Here is a 23,475-nt window from a genome sequence, read left to right on the forward strand (position 1 = left end):
ATCCGGCCAGCCAATGACACTGGGTACCCAAGGACCAGCTATACAACCTCCTTCACAATGTGCTGTAGCGGACGGGGGCACACCCCTAAACCAGGCACCCAGGGGCAGGCAACATCCCCCCTGCCTTGCTCCCTGCAATGCCCCCCCTCCAACCAGAGGCTTGTGCACACTCCAAACCATCACGCAGCCCCACCCACCCGGGACTGTCAGTGAGTCTCTGTACCACCAAGTGGTGACCAATGACCCAAGCACCTTCGCCCTGACCAACTGGTAAGCAGCAGAGCATACACACAACACCCAAACCAATGAACAGGGAGAACACCTCCAGCACCCAGACGAGGTGACCATCAGGACAAATAAATCACCTCACCAAAAACGTCACCTACATCCTCAGCAGTCCCACAAGACAAGCAAACAGGGACCTGTGCCCACATACCCAGTTGCTGCTCTACCCACCCGGAGACAGGAGTTGAGAGCTTCAAAGTGGACAGATTAGCAACCGGAGTAGCACACATGCCCAGCCTACTCAGATATATCTAAACAACACAAAAATTCAGGACACAGCAAACAAGCATACAATAAATAAATACAATAACTTCTTGATGCCTTGAAGACAAAAGACAATATCAAATCACATAAAAAGAAGTAGGATTAGGTGGCTCCAGCAAGTGACTAAAATAAAGAACCAGAAAACCTTCTGGAGGAAGATAAGGCAATGGAATCACCTGATAAAGAATTCAAAAGACTAATTAATGTACAGAGCTCTCCAAGCGATCAAGAAAGAGATCAGGGAAAACACAGACAAAATGCAAGAACACAAAGATAAAGCAACAAAAGTGTCACAGATTGAACTGTGTCCCCCAAAAATATGTGTTGTCAATTTGGCTTGGCCATGATTTGATTCCCAGTATTGTATGACTGTCCACCATTTTGTCACCTGATGTGATTTTCCTATGTGTTGCAAATCCTACCTCTACGATGTTAATGAGGTGGGATAGGCGGCAGTTATGTTAATGAGGCAGGACTTAATTTACAAGATTGGATTGTGTCCTGAGTCAATCTCTTTTGAGATATAAGAGAGAGAAGTGAGCAGAGAGACTGGAGGACCTCATACCACCAAGAAAGCAGCACTGGGAGCAAAGTGCGTCCTTTAGACCCGGGGTTCCTGCACGGGTTACCAGTACTGTGTGGTTGTCCTCGATTTTGTGATGTTAAAGAAGATTAGGGTAGGACTGCAACACCCTTACTAAGGTCACATCCCTGATCCAATGTAAAGGAAGTTTCCCTGGGGTGTGGCCTGCACCATCTTTTTATCTTACAAGAGATAAAAAGAAAGGGAAGTGAGCAGAGAGGGGGGACCTCATACCACCAAGAAAGCAGTGCTGGGAGCAGAACGTGTCCTTTGGACTTGTGGTTCCTGTGCTGAGATGCTCCTAGACCAAGGGAAGAGTGATGACAAGGACCTTCCTCCAAAGCCAACAGAGAGAGAAAGCCTTCCCCTGGAGCCGGCACACTGAATTTGGATTTCTAGCCTACTAGGCTGTGAAAGAATAAAATTCTGTTTATTGAAGCCATCCACTTGTGGTATTTCTGTTATAGCAGCACTAGATGACTAAGACAGTGCAGTTATAGAAATTCCATATGGAGAGGAAGTCAAGGTGATACCAAGAAATAAAAAAACTGGTTTAAACTTAGGAAAATAAAGGTAAATTTCAACATAACCACAAAGGAAGCGAACAAACCTACCCATCAAAAAAAAAAAAAAGACACAGTAAACATAAACAACATAAGAAATGAAAAGAAAATCCATAAACAAAAATAACTCAGCACAGAAAATTAAACGGAACAAAGAAACCGTCAACACCACAGAAAAAAGTATTAACAATACAACAGCAATAAACTCATACCTATCAATAATTATACTGAATATAAATGGCTTAAATGTACCAGTAAAGAGACAGTCGCAGAAGGGATAAAAAACACGATCCATCTATATGTTGTCTACAAGAGACACACCTTAGGTACAAAGACATAAACAAACTAAAACTCAAAGGATAGTAAAAAAATATATCAAGCAAACAACAACTACAAAAAAAAAAGCAGGAGTGGCAATGTTAATCTCTGATAAGACAGACTTTAAAGCAAAATTCACCATAAAGGTTAAGGAAGGACATTATATAATGATTAAAGGGTCAACACACCAGGAGGATATAACCACAGTAAGTATATACACACTCAATGACAGGACTCCAAAATACATAAAACAAACTCTAACAGCATTGAAAAGAGAAACAGATAGCTCCACAATAATAGTAGGAGACTTCAATACACCACTTTAGGTGAAGGACAGAACATCTAGAAAGAAACTCAGTAAAAAGATACAGAGGATCTAAATGCCACTATCAACCAACTCGACTTCACAGACTATACAGAACACTTCACTCAACAGCAGTAAAGTATACATTCTTTTCCAACACATGGAACATTTTCCAGAATAGATCACATTTTAAACCACAAAACAAGCCTCAACAAAATCCGGAACATCGAAATAATACAAAGCATCTGTCACGGATTGAATTGTGTCTCCCAAAAATATGTGTCAACTTGGCTAGGTCATGATTCCCAGTATTGTGTGACTGTCCACCATTTTGTCATCTGATGTGCTTTTCCTACATGCTATAAATCCTACTTCTATGATGTTAATGAGGCAGTATTACAGGCAGCCATGTTAATGAGGCAGGACTCAATCTACCAGAATAGGATGTATCATAACTCAATCTCTTTTGAGATACCAAAGACAGAAGCAAGCAGAGAGACAGAGGGACCTCCTACCACCAAGAAAGCAGAGCTGGGAGCAAGCATGTCGTCTGGACCAGGGATCTCTGCACTAAGAAGCTCCTAGACCAGAGGAAGACTGATGACAAGGACCTTCCCCCAGAGTCGACAGAGAGAGAAAGCTTTCCCCTGGAGCTGGTGCAATGAATTCATACTTCTAGCCTCCTAAACTGTGAAAGAATAAATTTCTCTTTGTTAAAGCCATCCACTTGTGGTAACTGCTGTTAAAGCAGCACTAGATAACTATGGCAGGGCCAAAGTTCACTAAATGGGGAAAAGACAGTCTCTTTAACAAATGATGCTAGCATAACCAGATGTCCATCTGCAAAAAAATGAAACAGGACCTATACCTCACACCATACATAAAAACTACCTCAAAATGGATCAAAGACCTAAATATAAAATCTAAAATGATAAAAATAATGGAAGAAAAAATAGGGACAGTGCCAGGGGCCCTAATACATGGCATAAATAGTATAAAAACCATAACTAACAACACACAAACACCAGGAGATAAACTTGGTAACTGGGAGCTCCTAAAAATTAAACACTTATGCTCATCAAAAGACTTCACCAAACGAGAAGATAACAGACTGGGAAAAAATTTTTTGCTACAACATACTCAACAAGGGTCTAATCTCTAAAATCTATAAAATACTTCAACATCTCAACAACAAAAAGACAAATAATCCAGTTAAAAAAATGGGATAATCCAATTAAAAAATGGGCAAAGGATATGAACAGACACTCCACCAAAGAAGACATTCAGCTGACTAAGACACATGAGGAAATGCTCACGATCATTAGCCATTAGATAAATGCAAATCAAAACTACAATAAGATACCATCTCACCCCGACAATACTGGCACTAACCAAAAAAAAACAGAAAATAATAAATTTTGGAGAGGGTGCAGAGAGATTGAAACTCTTATGCAGTGCTGGTGGGAATGTAACACGGCACAACCACTGCGGAAAACCACTACTGGCACCTCCTTAAAAAGTTAGAAATAGAAATACCACATAAGCCAGCAATCCCACTCCTAGGAATTTAACCTAGAGAAATGAGAGCTGTCACACAAATAGATATATGCACACCTATGTTCACTGCAGCATTATTCACAAGACCAAAAAGATGGAAACAACCTAAGCGCCCATCAACAGATGAATAGATAAATCATGGTACATACACACAGTGGAATATTACACAATGATAAAGAATGATGATGAATCTGCGGAACTTCTCACAACATGGATGAATCTGGAGGGCATTATGTTGAGTGAAATAAGTCAATCACAAAAGGACAAAGATTGTATGAGACCACTATTATGAAAACTCAAGAAAAGGTTTACACGCAGAGAAAAAACTGATGAATATGAGGGAAGGGAGAGATGGGGAGAGGAAATCACTAACTAGGTAGCAGACAAGTGTCAACTTTAGTGAAGGAAAAGACAACATACAATATAGGGGAAGTCAGCACAACTTGACCAAGGCAAAGTCACAGAAGCTTCCTAGAATCCAAACACCTTGAATGGCTGGGGCTGAGGGCTGGGGACCATGGTCTGGGGGGACATCTAGGTCAACTGGCATAACACAGTTCATGAAGTAAATGTTCTACATTCTACTTTGGTGAGTAGCATTTGGGGTCTTTAAAGCTTGTGAGTGGCCACCTAAGATACATTTATTGGTCCCATCCCATCCAGAGACAAGGAGAATGAAGAAAACCAAAGACACAAGGAAAATATTAGCCCAAAGGACTAAAGGATAACATGAACTACAGCCTCCACCAGCCTGAGCCCAGAAGAAATAGATGGTGCCTGGCTACTACCACCGAATGCTCTGACAGGGATCCCAATAGGGGGTTCTGGACAGAGTGGGAGATAAATGTAAAACAAAGCTCAAATTCATAAAAAGAGACCAGACTTACTGGTCTGACAGAGATTGAGGGAACCCCCAAGACTATGACCACTGGACACCCTGCTAACTCAGAACTGAAGACAATCCCGAAGCCCACTTTTCAGCCAAAGATTTGACAGGCCTATAAAACAAATGGAAGCCCTGGTGGCATAGTGGGTAAGTGCTAAGTCTGCTAACCAAAAGGCTGGCAGTTCAAATCTACCAGGCGCTCCCTGGAAACTCTATGAGGCAGTTCTAATCTGTCCTATAGGGTCGCTATGAGTTGGAATCAACTTGACGGCAACAGGTTTGATTTTTTTTTAAAAATTAAACAAACAATAACACACTGTGAGGAACATGCTTCTTAGTTTAATCAAGTATACAAGCCCAAATAGGCAACTGCTGCCCACAGGCAAAGATGAGAAGGCAGGAAGGGACAGGAAAACTGGATGAAGGGACATGGGGAACCTGGGGTGGAAAGGGGTGGGTGCTGACACACTGCGGGGATTGCAGCCAGTGTCACAAAACAATGTGTGTACATGTTTTTGAATGAGAAACTAATTGCTCCATAAACTTTCACCTAAAGCACATACACACGCACAAGCGCCCAGGGAGCGAGAAAGTGCTTTGCCCTTTAAGGTGATTGACCTGAACAAGTATGAAACTGGAGCGCTCAGCAAGTGACTCAGTATTAACCTAATACTGAGTGGGGGAGTGGGTGGAGAGAGCAACTGAGTTAGGAACTATTGTTGCTACTGTAAGTTTTCCTGATTGTAAAGATATTATCAGTGGTGGATGTCGACTTATTGAAGATGAGAGAGAATACCCAGCAATTTTCTCATTGTTTCTGTTTTTAAAACATAAGAATTATGAAATAATCATATAGTTATGGGAAAGCAGTTCAAGCTATCACCTGAGAGTTGTAAGACCTTCGACAGAGGGGTAGTTAGCTAGTTTGCAGCAAAAAGCAATACCCTCCTTGCCACTCAACTCATACTAGCTGAAGGAGAAATTGCCTTCAGAGCTTTTAAATCAGAGCTTTGACCCAGGTTGGTTCCGGTTCAAACCCCTGCTGGGAATTTGCCTTTCCACTCCAGATATACTGAATCAGAATCTACAGTTTAACAAGAACCCCAGGTGATTCTTATGTATAATAAATTTTGAGACCCACTGTTCTACCAGTGGTTCTCAGAATTGGTGCCTAACCAGCATTATTAGCATAACCTGGGAACTTGTTAGAAATGCAAATTTTCAGCAGAAGTTTGAACTGGAACAAATCAGTTGGAAGCTCTGTTTTAAACTCTCAGAACAAAAGGCTGGAGGTTCTAGGGATGCCACAGTCTGAGGGTTTTTCATAGTAAGTACTTAGTTTCCTTTCCTTCAAGGTTAAGAAAGTGAAGATTCTCTTGAGATTAAAATAGAAATCAAAGTTTGGTTAAACGGTAGCTGATAAATTTTCATTAGGCGAGTAATAAGGTATTTGCTCCATACAAAGGTATTAGTATTTCTTTAACTCTCACTCTCTACATACACCTGGCTTTAACTTAAAACACTGTAATCTGTTTAGCTAAATAATTTATAGTTTAATTTTTTAGGATACAGCATAAAGGGGCCAGAAACTGTTCTATCTGGTACTTTTAGTTACTGGTGACTAAGGAAAACCTCCAAATCCATTAAATATAAGCATTCCCCAGTAACAACTGCCTGAATTCTAAAAATTCCTGAATGCTGGAATGCCTAGTAGGCAAAATTATGCTTCTACAGGGCTGGCTGGCCTGACCCTTTCAAGCCCACTGTGTCCTTTTCTACAACTTGGTAACAACTCTCTTACCAGCAGGGCTTTTGGACAACTCTGACTCAAGCCTTGATAATTCTGATGATTTAGCTTTGTATTCATTGATGGTGGGTGAATTCTCAAAGGACTGTGGTCTTTCAGTTAAAACTTCTGAGTGAGAATAGTGCCCATTGACTGCAAAACAACCAGAAGTTGTTGGCTGCTGTGTTTGATTCTTTGATGCACTAGGGCTTGAGGCTGGCTGGTAAAATGGTAAAGGCTTTCTGTATCGGGAAGGCTCAAGCTCATTCTGAAGCCCATCTGTGTTCCCTGCATCTTCCGCTGCATTCTTCAACTTGTCAGATTCTAAAACATTAAATTCTCCCACTTCTCGGTGGTGGATTAGCCCAGAACTCTGTGGAAGTTCATCCTTCACTGCAGAGAACCTCACATGCTTTAATGGTTCCAGTGTGTCTGCAGAGGAGTCATCTCCTAAAGAATACTCCTTCTCAGAGATTCTCTCATGGATGGTTAGACCTGATGACACAATTTTGCTTTTGGGTTCAAGGTTCTGAATAAAACGCAGAGTTTCTGAGTCTGTGCTACTGGAACTGGAGCTGCGCTTCAGGATCCCTCTCCGAGCCCCTTTTGTGTTCCAGGAGTCTGTCCTTTGTCTAGGAAAAGACTGGTTATCATCTTGCTTTAAATCATTTGATTTATAGATCATTTTCCTTGCTTTGGGGACTGGAGCCTTGGTTTGGGAACCATTCAGAAGGTCTGGAAAAGTGGGCTTTGGTTTCTCTAATATTTGGCTTGAAATATCCGGGACAGATGACTTATCTTCTGATGCTGACAATTCACCTGAAAATTAAGAACCATTAGGTGGTATATATCAAGGAGACAGTAGCTTTATAATTTAAAACTTGTTGATGTTAGTTGCCATTGAGTTGACTCTGACTCATAGTGACCTTATGTATAGCAGAATGAAATGTTGCCCTGTGCTGCAATTGAAAATCATGTAACATAAGTGCAGACCTAATGTAAAAAACTTTGAAAAACTCATGCATTAATTTCATTGCACTGTACACTGAATATTACAGTGCTTTACAAACTTTGTGAATTTTACTCTCAAAAAAGTTCTTAAAAAATAATTAAAAGAAAATTTCTCAGGTTTTAAGGAATAAAAACAGAAGTTACTTAAAAAAATTCCCATATGGAAATCAGAAAAGGGAACTCAATTTTTTAAAAACAAAATCTCAATACCTAAAACAAAGATTTGTGTTGTCAAAAAGTTAAAAAGCACAACAGCAACAGCAGTAACATGTTCCAGTGATTTTATATGATCTAAAAAATACATTAAATATGCCCAATGAAGAGGGAAAAAGACAGTAAAGTTAAAACAGGCTAATAGAAAACTCTGATTCCACGTTCAACTGTTATTTTTTTACCCCTTGACCAATCTTTAATGCTTGTGGAATCGTCTTGCAATTGCTTTTGAAGTGACTGAATCATCTGGTATTTCCTCTTAATGGTAGGTCAATTCCAACTCATAGTGATAGTGACCTTACAGGACAGAGTAGAATGGCCCCATAGGGTTTCCAAGGCTGTCAATCTTTATGGAAGCAAACTGCCACACTCTCTCCCACGGAGTAGCTGGTGGGTTCCAACTGCTGACCTTTCGGTTAATACCCGAGTGCTTTCACCACTACACCACCAGGGCTCCTTAATGGTAGGTGGGAATGGTAATTTTGACTAACACTCAATAAGAGGCAGATTTAAATCAATTAAGCCACAAATGTGATCAAATACTCCAGGGAGAGACTGGGCCGATTATTACAGATTAGGGGATCATCCCAACTGACCTTTTTTTGTTGAGGCAAACCCTCTTCAATTTTAAACAGAGAACAGTGTCCACCTACGGTACCAAAAAAAAAAAAGAAAAAAAAAAAAACCCAAACCCGTTACCGTCGAGTCGATTCTGACTCATAGCGACCCTATAGGACAGAGCAGAACTGCCTCAAAGAGTTTCCAAGGGGCACCTGGTGGATTTGAACTGCCAACATTCTGGTTAGCAGCCATAACTCTTAACCACTACGCCACCAGGGTTTCCAACCCATTGTAGGCATCCAATAAATACTGCTAAAGGAATGACTGAATGCCTCTGGTCACAAAATTTCCCAGTTCACTGATGGCTAACTCCAAGGCATGGAGGTGACATAACAAGCAGCAGTGCCAAGATTGGAATGCATGAATTTCCAGTTCCTAAAATTTCTGCTTCTTCTCCCTCAGGCAGGAAACCAATAGGCACAGAAGAACTAGAAAACCATCAGGGCTTTTCACTTTCTCTTGAAAGTTATTTTAGTGTAAGGAACTCTGAGAATTTCCCTCTGTCCACAGATAACAAAGATAAAAATATTTAGTCCATAAAAATAATATTTACCCTCTTTTGAAGTCTGAAATAAACCAGTCCTTCCATTTTTTGACTGTTCATTTTTGGTTTGTTGAGATAAGTGATCTTCTGGCAACTTGGAGCTATTAAATGGATTCTTCCTTTGCTGGGGAAAAAATATTGTTTATTAAACTCATTTAAAATGTTTTAACAGTCACTCAGTGTTAGAAAACGCTTATCTCCAATATTTGATAGTTTTATCCAGCAAACTCTACTATCTAGCACGTTTAAAAATGGTTCTCCTGATTAATCTGATTAGCACAGAATTACCATATAGGCCATACAAAACACTAAAATTGTATAAAACACAATCAATTCCAGAGTCTTACAAGGTTAGATCAGAAATAGGCATTCAAACCTAAATCTCACATTAAACAGGTAAGAAAACTTGGGCCTGGATATATCAATAGACCTGGTCAAGGTTAGGGCAAACTTGAAACTCTAATCAGATCAGATTCCTACCAGTGTTCTTTCTACTATAGCTGATTCTCACTGTACTAGATTAAACAGTACCAAGTACAACTGTAACTGACCTTTTCTAGAAGGATTTAGAAGGTATTTAGCTATCCTGAAGTACTTCATGATCATTATCATGATAATCAATTCTAATGACAGAAAGGGTATCAATAAATGGATATTTTTTGTTAATATAAGACTGAATATCAATGTTTACTGTCTGAAGTTTCATAAATTGACATTCCCTCCTACAGACTTCCAATAGAGATTCAGGAAGTTATGAGTAGGAATAAGGACTGACAGAGAACTAACAAACTCCATTCCATATGCTTAAAAGCAGCAGCCTCAAGTAGCTTCAGACCTTGTACTTCCTAGGGCAAGAAATCTGGGTCTTCAGCAATGCCATTGACTTTTTGGTGTAAGAGTGACTCCCTACAGTAAATACTAAAAGTTATCTATATCTGGTACAAAAAAAAAAAAAAAAAGTACTATAAAATCCTCTTTATTTCATGATGCTTTCATAAAACGAGAAAAATGGCATTCTGACCAAACAAATTAGTTTCTCAAAGTCTGAGTTCAATCTACCTTAGCTGGAGACACAGCTGACTTCCTTGTGTGTTCCTGGGACATATTAATCACAGTGGAAGCTGGATCTACCACACCGGAACTGCAAGAGAAATAATAATTCAGAGAATAAAATATCACCCTTTGAGGAAGCATAAATCATGCCTCTGAAGCCAAAAGCTATTAAGGCAGAATAGGAGAGGAAGTTTGTGAAATCAGACAGCCAGAAAGGGAGAAGGAGTTGGGGCCTAGAGACAATTAAGCAGTGAAGCAAAGGCAATGGCATGAGACAAGACTAAATCATCCATCAGAAAGCCCTGATGCTTTTATCATGATACCAGGCACAAAGGATTTAAATGTGTAGAAATGAACTCCAGTCTCAAAGTCAGAAGCTAAGATTAGATGCAGAGCAGAAAGTGAGGAACTGATCTCAAAGGATTGTCATCACTAAAATAAAGCCTCCAAAGAGTTTGAGGCTTGATTCCTTAGAGCAGGGGTGAAATGGCAGTGCTTTCTCTAACTCAGGTAGGAAGTAACAAAAAAGATTCAGATGAGGCAAATATCTCAGCAAAGGAACAGAAGAAACAGCAGATCTAAAAGATGCTGTGCAGGGAAAGTCAGTGGGTTTGGGCAACTTACAGTGATACTAACACCTTTCAATCCAACTACCAGGGCTGATGAGGCGAACTCATGTTCAAATGCAAGGATAATGCCAAGTAGCACTTCCAGAAGATACTGAAAAGTTAGAAGCCTGAAGCTGGCTTAGAAGAGTGAGGAGGAGTCTCTAGACCATTATTTCCTATCCAAGGGATAGGACAGCCCCAGCGTAAGAATACAAAATTCTCAGACAGGTGAGAGTGAATGGGGAAAAGTGAGTTTAGTAGCTCCTCCCTAAACAACCACTCCCTTGGTTACTGAGTTCCCTCAGGCATGAGAGGTGAAGTCACTATTGGCTGAAACCTCAGTGCCCTGTTAAACACCACCAGTTCTCTCGGTGGCATTACAGAGCCAAGAGGTTGGGGAATAGCTCAGAGGGTGCTGGCACTTCACCATGCAGCAAAGGAAAGCAAGGCCTGGGAAGGGGAGAGATTCGCCCCAAGGCCACAGAGCCTTGCCTAAGATTATTTTCGCTAAAATTGTGAGCTAGATGTTCCTGAAATTTCATTTCCTTCCCTTACCTCTGTACTTCAACTGCTGTTTTTTTTACAGTCAGTCCCAGGTAAAGGCTGAACTCTTGAGTAAGCTATTCTTCTCATTATCCTCCTCAATGTTGTACAGATGCATTACAGCAGAGAAGGAAGATGAATATGAATACAGTCTGATCACACAGCGATGAATAAGGGGAGAAAAAGGGATACAGAGGAAGGGCAGGGAAGGAAAGTGGGAACTTATAATGGAGGCAGAATTAAGGCTAATACAAACACACATTACAGGGAGTCCTCTATTCTTGCAACAGGTGGGTCACAAACTTGCATCAAGTTATCTAGCAGCCAAAGTGAAAAAGAAACCTTGTCACTGACAGAAGTCAGTGTCCATAAGATAAAAACAGCCAATATCTCAAAAACAGAAAGCAATTTTGCTCATGTCATTTTAAGAAGACAGTGGGTGATATGAGGAACAACATCCTTATGGCAGATGCTATGCTCAGTTTCTCACAGTGTTGTGTATCATCTCCCATTGTAACTAGAAGACCTGAGGTAAGTGCTGATGGCTGGGGGTCTCCATGGAACAATCACTTTCTCCTGCCATCTTCCTTTCCTTCCCCTTCCCCCTCAAGCAGAGCCTCTATATTCTCCTCCCTCTGCTCCCTGGAAATCCAACTCCTTCACCTCTAGGTTCCTGGCCTGTGCTGGCTGTCCATTCTGCACATCATGTTGTCCCTCCTTTCTCCTAGGGATAAAATCAGTCTCTTCCTTACTGAAGTCTATCAAGCTGTGTATTTCATGTCTACTCTGTAACCTCATTCTGTGTATACATAGCTCTCAGAGTGAGAGATCCTTCAACAGTATCCTGACCATTTTACTATTCCCCACAGTGCCACCAGGCACTAAATAAATGGAGGCCAACTAAGCCAGAGCCAGAGGACACATAAGCAGGTGGATGACCATTCTCTCTTATCCCTATTGTTTGCCAAATTACAATGAGGCACATTATTTAGGTATTAAACAAAATGTTTCTGCTGTTTGGAAAGTAAGAGAGGAAGAAACAAAGCAGTCAGAACACATGATCAGACACTAAAATACCAAGAACACACAGTACTCACTGGGTTGCCTTATGGTTGGGATAGGGGCAAAATGGAATAAGGGTGGGATACCTGGTTAGCGATAGTTCACAAGTGTGCTTAATTAGGAAAAATTAAAACAAGTGTCTTATGTCTTAAACTTGACTCAGAAAATCCAGCTACTTCCGACATTAGACTTTGGCTTTCCGTCTCTCAAGAAATATAATGTTATGCTTCCTGTGTTTTATTGGACAATAATTACTGCAAAAACCATTCTCAACTGATCCTTTAACATCCTTATCAGGTATGTCATTCTCCCCATTTTACTCACATGGAAACAGATGCCTGGAGAGGTTAAATAACCTGCTCTGTGTCACAAAGTTAGTGAAAGAACTTGGGATTTGAACCCAGGTGTATCTGACTCCAAAGACAATCATCCCAACAGTTAAACTTCTTGCATTTTTAAAGCAATGGTTTATAGCAAGAAGACTGGAGTAAGTATTCTTCCTTCGCAGTGACTCTCACATCTGTCTGCTCTCTTCCACCTCTACTGATACCTCCTTTCTTTCTTTCAACTGCATTCTCCTTATATCTGGCATCCCAATTCCTAGGTTCCACTCCCCTAATCCATTCAGCATTCCACCACTAACCTGAAATAGTCCAAAACACAACTTTGATCACATCCTTCTACTCATTACATTCCTGGCTTCTCAAGGTCTGTGGAATGAAGTCTGAACTCCTCACCAAGGCACTGGCATCTGCCCTAATATACCTTCCCACCCTCCTTTCTGTTGATTCCTCATGCCAAACAAACTGGTCTATCTACTCACTGTCCCAGAAATTTACCTCTTTGCTGTCCCCACTCAACCTATCCCTTACCCCTTCCCTGCAAGTGTTCTCCCTGCTCTCTCTGTCTGCCCAAATATTCCCTATCATCTCCAAGCCCAGTCCCTCACGACTTTTGTGGTACACTGTTCCTGTATCAGTCCAGCAAGGAGCAGGTCTCCCCTGCCTCAAGTCTTAAGGACACTGTATTGGTACTTTGGATGATGATTTTACTCACTGACTGACACTTTGTTATCACATGGTCAGATCTTCATATATGGATGCATTATTTTTCCTAAGAGAATACAGTCTCTTTATAGGCAGATGCTGTAGCTTAAAATGCATCTCAGAGGGTAGCAGACTGTGTCCTGAATATAAAAGATACTCAATAAATCCCATGTGATGGAACGTATTTATTAAACTGTGAAGTAAGCCAAATTCCACATCTTATGCTCTATAACTGTCTTCCCTAGGGCACCCTTCAAAAAGGACATGTAATATAAGCAGCAGCATTTAGACAAAATTAATTTATTTCATTAAGAAGAGGATTATTAAAATATTAGACTATGATTTTGGCATTAGGGTCCCCCTCCTAAAAATGTCTGCATTTTAATACAAGTCTTTGAAGCCTTAACTTGAAAGAATGATCCTGTCAGGTATTGTGGCAGGGCCACTTGGGGAAGAGGGAGAGCTTTACTGCAATCTAAAAATCATACCACATAGGCAGCTGTACACTCCACCTGCCTTCTATATATAGCCACTACTAAGCACATGCCATAACTTGAAAAAGTTTTTGAACCATAACGAGCCATTCTCTCTAAAATAGTTAAAAATAACACAGGACATCTTATACCTCCAAGACATTTTTCAGCTTAAATATCAACAGTTTACAGAACCAGAATAAAATCCTGCAAGTGATTTTCTTTCTACTATTTTTTTGTGTGTGTGTGTGGTGGGGGATTATATGCCCATCTCTTCGTTGGACTCTGAGTTCCTTGGGAACAGATGCTGTGTCTTGTCCCTAGCACAATACTGGCACATGTTGGCACTCAAAGAAGCTTGAAGGAATGAACAAACAAATGAAGAAATGCCTGGCTCAGGGATGGTGCGAAGCAAGGAAATTAAATATGCTACACCAAGCCCTTCAAGTCATTATACATATCTATGTGTGTGTATGTATAAATAAACGTTTTTAAGTAAAGATTACTTCTGGGAATACCAAGTTCTCTGGTGCTACTATATACTTCCTGTCAGAATTATCTAACATACATATTCCAATCAATATTCCCATCCGATCATAAGGCACTCTGATGTCACAGTGCGATGGTTAAGGTTGTGTGTCATCTTGGCTGGGCCACGACTCTCAGTGGTTTGACAGTCGTATGATGTTGTGATCATTTCCATGATGAGATTTGATACTACGTGATCACCTCCATGATGAGATCTGCTGTGAGTAGTCAATCAGTTGAAAGGGAGTTTCCTTGGGCGTGTGACCTGCATTGAATATAAGTGGATATTCTGGCAAGGCTTACAGGCTTTTGCTCATTCTGGATCCTGCAGCTGGCTCCCGGTTCATCTGACCTCTGGTTCTTGGGACTCCAGCTAACAGCCGACCTTTGGTCTTTCCTGCTGATCTTGGGATTCACTGATCTTTGCAGCCTGTGAGCAAGAGTCCTACTCTCTGATCTGCCGATCTTGGGTTTGTCAGCTCCTGTGGCTACATGAATCAGGTGAAGGCTCTATCCTGATCCACGGACTTGGGATGTTCCAGCCTCTACAACCATGTGAGCCATTTCCTTGATATAAATCTCTATCTATATATATATTTATATGCTTTACTGGTTTTACTTCTCTAGAGAACTCAGCCTAAGACACATAGTAAAACTTCCTACTACACTGATAGGGTAAATCTGAGATTCTATAGGATTAGGAAGAAGGGTTCTTCTAAGAGATAAATATAAATAATTCTGCTGGGCAGGCATCTGAGAAATCTTCACATCACTGGATTTGCTATCAATCCAAGCAACAAACATCAAATGCACTGTCCTATACATTGGTCATCTCTACCCTGCCTTTGGGAGCAAGCTAGGTGCCTTACACTGATCTTATTACTGGGGGTGAGGGCAAGTAGGTAATCCTTCTTTGAGATTCAGACAGAGGCCTTCTAGAAAAAAGAGAGCATTAGTGGAAAATAATGCTATTTCAGAATTAAAGCGATGGTTTCAACTGATTTTCAGTCAACAGAAAATAAGAGGGAGATTGGTGTGAGAAGTGAGTACCACTGAAGTACAGGCAATGAAGTTCAAAGACTAGCATTTTTGGTTCACTAAGCTGACTTACATAATAGTCTTTTAATTCTATCAAAAACGAAGTGAGGTGGGGATGCACAGTTTTGCTTGCAAGGACCTCAAAGTTTTCTCTCCATTTTATTGGAAAGTTCCCAGAGGAGAACCTGCTAAAACTATGGGAAGAAACACCACAGAGAAGGCTTTTCTCTGAACTCATTTTGGAAGCACTCTCTAGGGATGTTTTTGATTAAGGGACATTACAAATCTCTGCAGCAGGCCACACTTCTTCCTACCTCCATGCCTTCTAATTCTCCATCTTGAATGTGCCTCTCTTTTAGTTATCCAAATTTGAGAGTGCCCCTCAAGTGTTCCTCCATCTTTTTATAATCACCAGTGCTCATGGTGATAACTTCTGAAGCGAGGGATGCTCAATAGCCCAAAGCAATGAAATCTGTGGGCTTTCAATACTGTTCTTATCTGTAGTTTCTATTTTTTTCTCCATTCTCTTCTTATTTTACTCAGTCTTTTGGGGACCCTAGTTTATGCCCATGCTTCAGTTAGCTGAGGTTCAAACTACTTCATTCATTCATTTACTCATTCATTTGTTTATTTATTAATCTCCTAACTCACCATTTATTTTTTACTCAGTAATTCATTTTTTTTATTTCATCAATTATTCCCATTTTTCATTCAGTCCCTCATTCTCCATCTATTCTTCATTAATTTATTCATTCAACAAAACATTTGTTGGGCACTGTCCCAGGTGCTAGGAATAGGGCAGTCAACAAAACAAAAATACAGCAGTGAACAAAACAAAGTCCTTGTCCTCATGAGGCAAACAATAAACACATATAAAAATAAATATCATATAATGCCAGGTGGTGATAACTGCAGCAATGGGCAATAAGAGAAGGTAAGGGCATTCACTCATTCCATAGATCTTTACTGAGGACCTACTGTGTGCCAGACACATTGTTAAATGCTCGGGACATGGTGGTGAAGAAAATCCAGGCCCTCAGCCCTGAGAGAGCAAAGCAGTGATTCCCATCCCTGGGGATCTAGATTTTTAAATGTTCCTTAGGCAATTCTGACACATAGGCGACAGCTGAGAACGCTTAATTAAAAACCCACATATCATAGTCAATTATTACATACCTCTGAGCATCCTACTAATACCTCAAATTCCTTCTAATTGATCTTATCTCTAAAACCCTCTTATATGTTTCCTTTCCTCACTTCCTTGATTAGGTTCTCACCTGAACTTCTGCTATAACATCCTAACTGAACTGTGTGCCCTCATCCTCCACACAACTGCCACAATGATCGTTCTAAAAAGTAAATCTGATTAAAAAGTTAGAGGCTACTTATGGCTTAGAGGGGGCCCTGGTGGTGCAGTGGTTAAGAGTTCGGCTGCTAACCAAATGGTTGGCAGTTCAAACCTGCCAGCTGCTCCTTAGAAACCCTATGAGGCAGTTCTGCTCTGTCCTATAGGGTTGCTGTGAGTCGGAATCGACTTGATGTCAATGGGTTTGGTTTTTGTGGCTTAGAGGAAAAGGTTCAGCCTCTTGGCCAACATTTAAGGCTCTTCACAATTTGGAGTTCTAGCCTCCTCTTTCAGCGTAACTGACCACCACTCATGCAGCACATCAACCATACTAGACCACTTCCAGGTTCCCAACATGCCAAGCCCTACAATACTCCCATGTCATCCCTTCCGCCTGTACTGCTTTCTCCACCATGTCTACCTAACATAACCATTTCATTCTTCAATAACTGTTTCAAATATGACTATCTCCAGAAGCTTCACTGGCAGCTCCTCCCCTCCACCCCAGAAACAGTCAATGCTGCTGCTCTGTGTTTCCATATCTTTTTAGATACACTTGTCACACTGTATCATAATTTGTGATTATACATGCCAGCCCCTTCTCCAAACAATGGGTTCCTCAAAGATAGGGACCATATCTTGCCATCTTTGGATTCCTAGCTACCGTCTTGTATACAATAAATACTCAATAAACATCGACTGACTTCATAGCCTTAAAAAACCTATGAAGCACAGTTCTACTCTGCAACATATGGGGTTACCATAAGTCAGAACTGATTCCACAGCAACTGGCTACCAGTAACTTGATGTAAAAATTTTGATCTCTGTATTTGGTTGCATTTCATTCTGACAGGTACTTACCTAGCTTTTGGGGGCCACTTACCACCTTTTACATCCCCAGGTGGCACAAACGGTTTGTGCTCAACTAATAACCTAGAGGCTGGCGGCTGAACCCACCCAACAGCGCCATGGAAGAGGCCTGGCAATCTGCTTCTATAAAGATTACAACGAAGAAACAAAACCTATGGACCAGTTTTACTCTGTCACATGGGGTCACCATGAGTCGGAAGTGACTCGAGGGTAAGGGGTTACCACCTTTTGAACCCCCTTTCTATGTTTGATGAATTTCTCCTAGGATGAGTCCTGCCTACCCAAGGTAGAAACCCTTAAAGCACTTTCCCAGTTTCTCTTACAGCAAGGGTACAAATAGGTGACCTAGCCTCGGCCAATGGGCCTAGCTTATAGGAGAAATTGTTTTGGAAGAGAACAATAAGAGCAAGTAGGTGCCTCACAGAAGCCATTTTCTGTCAGAGGTAGCAGCAGAAGCTTCTGACTCCACAGTGGTGGAGGTTCTAGCATCCAGTGTCCCACGTTAGCAGTGCTGACTGTGATGGAGGAAGGGCTATGGGATCTTCCTGTTACAGCTGGAGTGGATATAGCGCCTAATAACAAGGTTTTTTTTACAATTAAAGTACAGGTATCTAATGTAATTGTTCATTAGACACATGCATTCCTGAAAATAAAAGGATTTAACCTGAAAAAAGTGTTGACTGAATGAATGAACAAAAAATGTATGAGTGACTCTACAGAATGATTGACTCCACTGAGTGTTAGCAAGACATTAAATTAGTGTTTTTAATCAATTGCAAACAAGGACATTTAAACACTTTATTTCCAATGAACAGCCCTGAGCAAAGGTAGCCAATCTGTGGACTAATGTTCCATCCTCACCATTCATGCCTATTTCTCTTCTCTTTGTATTTTTATACTCCCTCTTATTCTTACATTGCCTTTCTTCCTGGTCTTCCTTTATAACTCTTTGCCTTTTGTTTCAAGTAGCAGGCCTACTCCCTGCTACTTGAAACTAAAGCAGTCACTGACTTCATCCTAGGGACTGATGACATCTATTACTAGGGCTGGCTTATACACAGTGTAGGCTGCCAACTTCTTAGTCTGATGTCAGGGCACTGAGAAGTCCACTGCCCCAATATGTAACCCTCTCCCCACCTTAGAACTTGCTTCTTTTGGTTACAGCTAGCATCCTAAGGGGTAGTGAGAAATTCTAAATTTGTAGCCAGCAAGTCAGAGTGAGGGGGCACCTTGATTACTTCCAAGCTTGTAGCTGGTGTGTCTGAGGTTCTGGGCAGATTTGGCAGTCTGGAGGACTATGACCTGTAATTTGAGATCTAACCTAGCTCTCGTGGTTAGGGTCAGAGGAAAAAATGCTGTATGTGCAGCTGAACTGAGCAGATTTGGATTGGAACTGAATTCCTTCAATTGAGCTGGTGTCAGAGAAATAGAATAGATTGCATTGATTACAGATTAATTGATATCTTTACAGGATAAATCTGTGATGGATTAGAAATTTTTTTAAAAACCCAAACTGATCTATCATCACAAACATCTTGAAAAGCACTGGTCCAGCCAACATTGCTCAGGTGAAAATCAGTAACCAGAACTAGAACTGTGAGTATTTGAAATTTTCCCTTTGCCACTCTAGAAGGAACCTTGTTCTCTGCTCCTCTGCTCATCAAACTCCTCTTTGCTTCCTTGTGCTACAGGTACAAACAAAGGTGAGCTCAGAAAGAACACAGGTAGCTACCAATGCTTAAGTAAATGCTGGGGACCCACAGTGTTTTAATTCTATGGACAGGACCCCAAAGAATTGTGCCCACAGCAGAAAGAAGGGCCTTGCCACAGAGTCTATGAGAAAAACCCCTTCAGAATCTGCAATACAGTTATTGCTGGCTCACACTCTCCAACTCCTAAGAAAATATTGACAGGTATTGAGTCACTCTATTGAAGTTCACTTAGTCTAAAAGTACAGGCCCCAAGATATACTTAACACACCCAGTTCACAAAGGTTAAACTCTGAGTGGGAAACATTGCTTAACGTGATACCAAGTAAAGTAGTAGTTTCTGACACTGAAAGAAGGAAGTGAAAAAGATCTTCCACAGTTCTGGATGATTACCACCCATGCCACATATGACAATGTTGGCCTTTAGTGAGCAAAGCACACTGGATACATCTAACATCTTTACTCTTGCCTTCTCAACCATACTTCATTCAAAGTATAATAACATAATTATAAAGCCACCTGGAAACTGCCAATTTTCTTTTTTCTGAAAAGTGCTAAGTAGTTCCCACACTTCATGTAATCTCTCAGTATCTTGGTGAAGCAACGCTGTTCTGATTTACAGATGAGACCCGATAGACTTGTCTGTGGTCACACAGGTAATGCAGAAAACAACATAGATATGAATCTTGGAAGCTATGTTATTATTAGCCTCAAACTGAGGAAGAGTGGCAGAAGACCCCCCCAGCTCACATGGGGTCATGAAGAAAATGAGTCAAGCTATGGGGGCAGTGGAACTTCTGTCCCTCAGGACCTTTGAGATGGTATGAGTTCCTGGGAGAAGGATGAGAAGTCTGACCCAGATAAAACTGCACAATGAGTCAAGTTTGTTTCTGATGCTGCTGACTCATCTTCTGTCCCCTTCTGTGGCACTTGTACCCCCATCCTTCAGCTGGTCAGTGCTGTGGTGCCCCCCACCCCCCTATCAAACCTGGCTCTTAGGAGCTACTCTCAGCTCCTTGGTGGTGAGTCTAAGTGACTGTGTTCCTTTCTCCCAGGGTTTCTAATATTTAAGGTCTCATCCTTCTCTATTTTAGGAAGGCCTTCATCTTATTAGGGAGACTGCAGGTAGCTAGTGAGGTAGGGTGTTCTGCACACTCCTCCACTGACCTCCTGAAATATCTGTGTATATGTAAGAGTCCATGTTCCCATTTATTGAGCACCCACAGGGGAGTTTTTGTATTCATTAGCTAATTCTCAATAGGTAACAACCTATTATTGTTCCCATTTTACAGCTAGAAAAACAAAGGTCCAAGAAGTTAAGTCATAACTAGTACAAGGTCACAGTATCAATTGGTGGCTACTGTTAAAGTGTTCTAACCTCTAGCCAACACGGCTGCTACAGACATAACAGAACATTACAACTAGTGCCAGAGGGGAAACAGCCTACCAGCCATGGGAAACAAAGTAATCTCCTCTCCAACAGGGAAATGGATAGATAATGGGTACCTTCATAAAGCCAGTATTCCATTATCCATATGACATAACTTTACTTATATTTGATTCTGAAATGCCTATTGGTCCTATATCATACACCCTCCTCTTCACCTGTAAACTAAGTTGGAAACATCCCTGTTCCCCAGTTGCCTTGGCCCCTGACTCAGTGGCCGTGCCATCAGTAAATTCATCAACTTCACTGCAATTGGAGACTCTAGGGTTAAAAATCTGGTTCCCAGGCTTGAGTTTTTTTCCACTGCACTAGGCTGTAGCAATTTGACTATCATTCATCTCTTCCCAGAAATGACTTACTCCTCTCTATTTGTTTTGGAGTAATCTTTCGTTCTACTTTATTTAATGGGAAATCCTTAGAACAAACAAAAAAATAGCTATTGCTGCTACTGGAAGAAATTATCACTTAACATTTTAATTTTATTTAAGATTCATATTTGTTAGAAATCCTGGGAACTGGGAAAGGGTACTACTCAGGCTTTCTCCTCATCGGGGCCCAGAATTTTTTTTGTATACCACACCTTTCCCAATGCCAGGGAAAATAGTCTGGCATTTGTACTCACAGCCCACCATTTTGCGCATTCAGCACAGCAAGCCATAAATCCCACCTGCAGCAGTCTTCCCCACAAGCTCTGTCTTACCTTGGACTTGTTGGTGCTGCATCTTCTTCTGGCTCTTCTTTAACACCAGCTAGCTCTGGGGGAAGGAAAGCATCTTTGTTGACATTATTCACCCAGCTTTCCTTTGCCCCTTTTGCTTTGTCCTTACTCTGCTCAGCTGAAACAGGAAACAATAAAGACAGGAAGGTTATCTCTCACCTCTGTGACCTACAACTCTCTTATCAGCTCTTATCACTGAAAGCCCAAACCTGAGCCTCAGGTCTGCCCTGAGTGCCAAGGCAATTACTGATGACTTTGAGCACTTGGGATCAGGATTACATCTGCAAGAGAAGTCAGTAGATTCCTATGGTGATACTGTTGTTGCTAGTTGCCATCAAGTTGATTCTGACTCATGGTGACCCCATGTGTGCAGAGTAGAACTGCTCCACAGGGTTTTCAAGGTAATGATCTTTCAAAAGCAGATTGCCACATCTGTCTTCTGAGATACCTCTGGGTGGGTTCAAACCGCCAACCTTTCAGCTCGTAGGCAAGTGCTTAACCATCTGCACCACCCAGGGTAACCTCCTGCGATGTTAGCTACCCCCACGCAGAGTCTCCCGAGACGATGCGTGTACCTTCAAATGTGCAGGTAACTCCAGAAACCACCAAAGCAAAATTCTGACTGCCTTTAGGTTGTTAATATGACCTGAACTGGGGTCAGGACCAAATGTGTATGGCCAGGGGCCACTCAGTGTAGGGACACCTCATTGAGATCATCATTAACAAGCATTTTCTGAACATCTACAGTGTGCCCAACATAATGCAGGGTTCTAGGGTACAAAGGTGAACAAAACACTTCAGGTCTGAATGTCCCTCTCCACTGCCTCCTCCTCCCCAGAGTCTCTACACATCCAAATCCTATATACTCCTCCATACCCAGCTCAGACGCCAGGGCCCCCATAAAACCTCTGTACTTCAAGAAATAGCCTCTCTTGCCTCTAAATACCCAGGACTCTTTACCTGAACCCCTCAGATAATTAACACCAACTGAGTGATGACTAAGTGCCAGGCATTGTGCTCTGTTCTTTGCATGCATTATCATATGAAGTAGGAGCCATTTTCCAAGTTTACAGATTTGGAAATTGAGGTTCAAGGAGTTTAAGAAACTTGCCTAAGGCCACATAGCCAGTAAGTGCCAGGAATACCTTCATCAGTGTTAAGAAGATGAAAGACTACTAGGGCTCTCAATTTCCAAATACTCACAGTCCAGGGTAGTATCTCTTACAAGTCTCTTTATGCAAAAGTCTTAAATTTCTTCAACGGCAAAATGGAGTCAACTGCCCTAATCTGGACTTCTCAAGATTTCTGAAGGTCTGGATGATTTTGAAAAGCAAAGAGGGGTGCAAGCAATGCCGTGCTACATAATAAGTAATCAGCTCTTATCTGCAAGGGAGTGTGGCTGAGTCAGGGAAGCTGAAATTCCAGCTCTGCCATTTGCCAACTATATGACCTTAGGCAAGTTACTTACCTTCTCTGAGCTTTATATATATCCCATATATAAAATAAGGATAATAATACCTACTGTAAAAGATTGCTGTGACTCAACAGGGAGTCTCTGATGGAGCGGGGGAAGGTTGGGATGTAGAACTCAAATTCTAGTAAAAAGACCAGACTTAATGGTCTGACTGAGACTGGAGGAACCCCAGAAATCATGGCCCCCAGACCCTCTGTCAACCTAGAACTAAAACAATTTCCAAAGCCAACTCTTTAGACAAAGATTGGACTAGACTGTGGGATATAAAATGATATTCATGAAGAGTGTGCTTCTTAGCTCAAGTAGATACATGAGACTAAATGGACAGCTTCTGTCTAGAGGTGAGATGAGAAGGCAGAGAGGGTCAGGAGCTGGTTGAATGGACACGGGAAATCAGGGGTGGAAAGGAGTAGTGTGCTGTCACAGTATAGGGAGAGCAATTAGGTCACATAACAATGTATGTATAAACTTTTGTATGAAAGACTAACTTGAATTGTAAACTTTCACTTAAACTACAACAATAAAAAATAAATAAAAGAAAAAAAAGATTGCTGTGACTATGAGAAATAATACAGTGAGAGCCTAGCATATATCAGATACTCAAAAGATAATAATAATTATTTTCC

General features: G+C 41.2%; 1 protein-coding gene across 15 annotated transcripts in view; it reads right to left on the reverse strand.

The window, feature by feature from the left end:
• Positions 1 to 23,475, reverse strand: part of SYTL2 (synaptotagmin like 2) — a 118,578-nt gene that overhangs the window by 39,412 nt on the left and 55,691 nt on the right. For 11 of the 15 annotated variants that reach the window (XM_023739775.1, XM_023739779.1, XM_023739778.1 and 8 more), the window contains 4 exons: positions 21,358 to 21,493; positions 9,995 to 10,076; positions 8,945 to 9,059; positions 6,562 to 7,365 (listed from right to left, as the gene is read on the reverse strand). In XM_023739775.1, coding sequence (XP_023595543.1) covers positions 6,562 to 7,365; positions 8,945 to 9,059; positions 9,995 to 10,076; positions 21,358 to 21,493 — 1,137 coding nt within the window. The remainder of the gene's footprint in view (positions 1 to 6,561; positions 7,366 to 8,944; positions 9,060 to 9,994; positions 10,077 to 21,357; positions 21,494 to 23,475) is intronic. The other 4 variants (XM_023739780.1, XM_023739784.1, XM_023739785.1 and 1 more) reach the window with 2 other exon arrangements.

This window comes from Trichechus manatus, unplaced genomic scaffold (assembly GCF_000243295.1).
Source record: "Trichechus manatus latirostris isolate Lorelei unplaced genomic scaffold, TriManLat1.0 scaffold00140, whole genome shotgun sequence".
Taxonomy (NCBI): domain Eukaryota; kingdom Metazoa; phylum Chordata; class Mammalia; order Sirenia; family Trichechidae; genus Trichechus; species Trichechus manatus.